The sequence below is a fragment of the Gracilinanus agilis genome, chromosome 6 (genome assembly GCF_016433145.1).
Source record: "Gracilinanus agilis isolate LMUSP501 chromosome 6, AgileGrace, whole genome shotgun sequence".
NCBI lineage: Eukaryota > Metazoa > Chordata > Mammalia > Didelphimorphia > Didelphidae > Gracilinanus > Gracilinanus agilis.
This window is the reverse complement of record NC_058135.1, coordinates 77,525,036-77,528,100: the sequence shown is the minus strand read 5'-3', so window position 1 is coordinate 77,528,100 and position 3,065 is coordinate 77,525,036. Positions and strand designations below refer to the sequence as shown.

The 3,065-nt window shown below is 41.7% G+C and overlaps 1 protein-coding gene across 1 annotated transcript; it reads left to right on the top strand.

The window, feature by feature from the left end:
• Positions 1-241: 241 nt before the first annotated feature.
• On the top strand, positions 242-793 carry LOC123251951 (polyadenylate-binding protein 2). The gene has a single exon (XM_044681291.1). It carries the CDS (start codon positions 257-259, stop codon positions 791-793), a length of 537 nt encoding a protein of 178 aa, XP_044537226.1. The 5' UTR covers positions 242-256.
• Positions 794-3,065: the final 2,272 nt, after the last annotated feature.

The window sequence follows — 3,065 nt, the reverse complement described above, 5'->3', positions numbered from 1 at the left end:
TCTGGAATACCAACAGTATGAAAATTCTGAGATGTTTTGGATGGCCCAGGAATCCCCTGGTCTAACTTTTCACTGACTCTTTCTCACCAGGCTTAGGAACATGGAGTTCAAAAAACTGATTGAAAACTTCAAAGTGAGGGCTGCCCCAGGGAGCAGTCAGGAGGAGGAGGAAGAGCCAGACCTGGTCCAGGTCGACCTGGAGAACAGCGTTCTGGAGGACCAGGAACTGGAGGCCATCAAAGCCCAAGTAAGAGAGATGGAGGAAGAGGCAGAGAAATTGAAGGAGCTTCAGAATGAGATGGAAAAACAGATGAACATGAGCCCCTTCCCAGGCAATGCTGGCCCAAGGATCATGTCCATTGAGGAGAAGATGGAGGCTGATTCCCGATCCATCTATGTAGGCAATGTGGACTATGGTGCAACAGCAGAAGAGCTGGAGGCACACTTCCATGGTTGTGGTTCAATTAATCGAGTTACCATCCTTTGTGACAAGTTCAGTGGCCATCCTAAGGGGTTTGCATATATAGAATTTTCAGATAAAGATTCGGTCAGGACATCGATGGCCTTGGAAGATTCTCTTTTCAGAGGAAGACAGATCAAGGTGACACCAAAACGGACCAATCAGCCGGGGATCAGCACCACAGATCGGGGTTTTCCATGTGGCAGATATCGTGCCAGGACTACTAACTACAGTCGTTCACACTCTCGATTCTATAGGGGCTTCAACAACAGACCCCGGGGCCGGGTCTACAGGGGCCAAGCTAGAGCAATGTCATGGTATTCCCCTTACTAAAAAACAAACAAACACAAAAAGAAAAAGAAAAAAAAAGTGTGTATTAGGGGAGAGAGAGAGGAAAAAAAAAAGGAAAGAAGGGGAAAAAAGAATTAAAAATAAATAAAAATAGAAGATGACCTTGATGGGGAAAAAATATTAAAAAAAAAAAAAGATATACTGTGGAAGGGAGAAGAATCCCATAACTAACTGCCGAGGAGGGACCTACTTCTGAGGGTCTAGTCAGGGGAAGGACCCCAGGGAATGGGACAGGGGGCTGCTCATTCACTCTGGGGGTTTGACATGGATAAGTCTGGATTTGGAAAGCTGTTCCCTCCCTCCTCCCTCCAGCCTCCCCTCCTCACTTCACCCATTGGGGCTGCTCAGGGGTCAGGGAAGGATGGTGGAAAAGGTTTTACCCAAGGGTATGGAAGGACACAAAACTGTTCTGCTTGTTACCCTCCCTCCATCTCTTCCCTGTTCTCCTTCCTACCTGCCTCTTATCCTGCCAATTCCACTCTCTCCCCCCAACCCCCTCTTCCTAGCTCCCTGTCCTTCATCCTTGGGACTACTTCTCCTGACTCTCCAGAAATTCTCTGGTGATCTATTTTTTTTTTTTTCCATTTGTGTTTCTGTTTCTGTTTTGAGTGTCTTTCTTTGCAGGTTTCTGTAGCCTGAAGATCTTCATTCCACTCCCAGTGGCTCCAGTGTAAACTCTCCTTCCCCTTGGGGAAATAAAATGTGCCACTTTGTTTGGGCAGGATGGGGGCGGGTATTTCTTTTTCTTTTTCCTTTTCACCAAGGACCCAATGCTTATAATTCCCACTCATGTTACTGTCAATGATTATCCCGATACAATAACTCCTTCACAAATACTACATATCTTCCAAGGTATGACTTTCTACTCAAATATAGTAACTGCTTAATTAAAAAGTCATTCTCCAATATTTAATGAATACCTTAAAACATAAATAATTGGTTTTTAAGTGAAAGATTCCTAATAGTTATTTCATTATATTCTACCTTCATTTTAAATATTAGGAAACTGAGGTATTGGAAAACTAAAGTACTATCCCATTTAAATTTCAGAAGCAAAGGAAAGATAATTCCCTCAAGAGTCCTTATATAATTCCAAATAGATTTGAAATAGTGTCTCAAAGTTTAATGTTATTCAGGATTAGGGATTTTTTTTTTGGTTTTGCTTTTAACCTCCAACATCTGACATCGGAGACTAATTATTCCATTTCTTTTTCTATAGCGGATATCACTCTGCTATAGATTACTCTGGGATCCTGAAGCAGACAGTCTTCATTTTATTGTGCCTGAACATTTTAAGAGTTTAAAGTATGAGCCTGACCCACAAGACCAGCTTGACAAAGAAGAAAGACTTGAATATTTTGTTACTGTGTTGGGGGCTCAGACCTTTACCAGTAGAACACACTACTGGGAAGTAAATGGGAAAGATCAGACAGAATGGGTACTAGAATCTGTAGAGATTCAGTCAGCAAAAATGGGAATCACTCCATATTATCTGAGGATGTAATAGCCATAATAGGTTCAAAAGTTGAAAATCAAATACTTTTCTGGAGTTCAAAAGATTGCTTTTATTCGATACTTCCATATAAGGTGAGCATTTTCCTTAACTATGATGAGGGCAACATTATTTTTTATGATGTTAAAGAAAAAATTATTCTTGTTAATTTCCCAAATTCAACTTTTCAAAGGCATATTTGTCCTTTTTTCTCTACTTCTCTTTTTAATAAAGGAAGTAGGGGGCAGCTGAGTAGATCAGTGGATTAAGAGCCAGGCCTAGAGATGGGAGGTTCTAAGTTCAAATCTGGCCTCAGACACTTCCCAGCTGTGTGACCCTGGGCAAGTCACTTGACCCCCATTGCCTACCCTTACCACTCTTCTGCCTTGGAGCCAATATACAGTATTGACTCCAAGATGGAAGGTAAGTTTATTTTGTTTATATTTGGCATCAACACTAGTGTGCCTCACTTCATCAGCATCAAAATGGTTCCTTGCTGTCTTCCTTATCACCCCCCTGCTTCTCCAATCTTTGCCACTTTATTCACTCCTCTCACTCTTCTCTGCATTTCTTCTTGCCACCTAACTTTCTACTTCCTCTTTCTCCTCTCTTTTCATCTTTCCACTCCTCTTCCCAACTTCTGTTCCCTCTATTCCTGCTTCTACCCTGAAGTTATTAAGTAAAACCAAACACCCCAAAATGTGAATTTAGAATCCCCCTTCTCCTTCAAGATCAAAACAGAATGCAATTAGCTTTTTCTCA

Coding starts and splice junctions, on each gene's coding strand:
- LOC123251951 (XM_044681291.1), top strand. CDS start 257: ATGGAGGAAGAGGCAGAGAAATTGAAGGAGCTTCAGAATGAGATGGAA.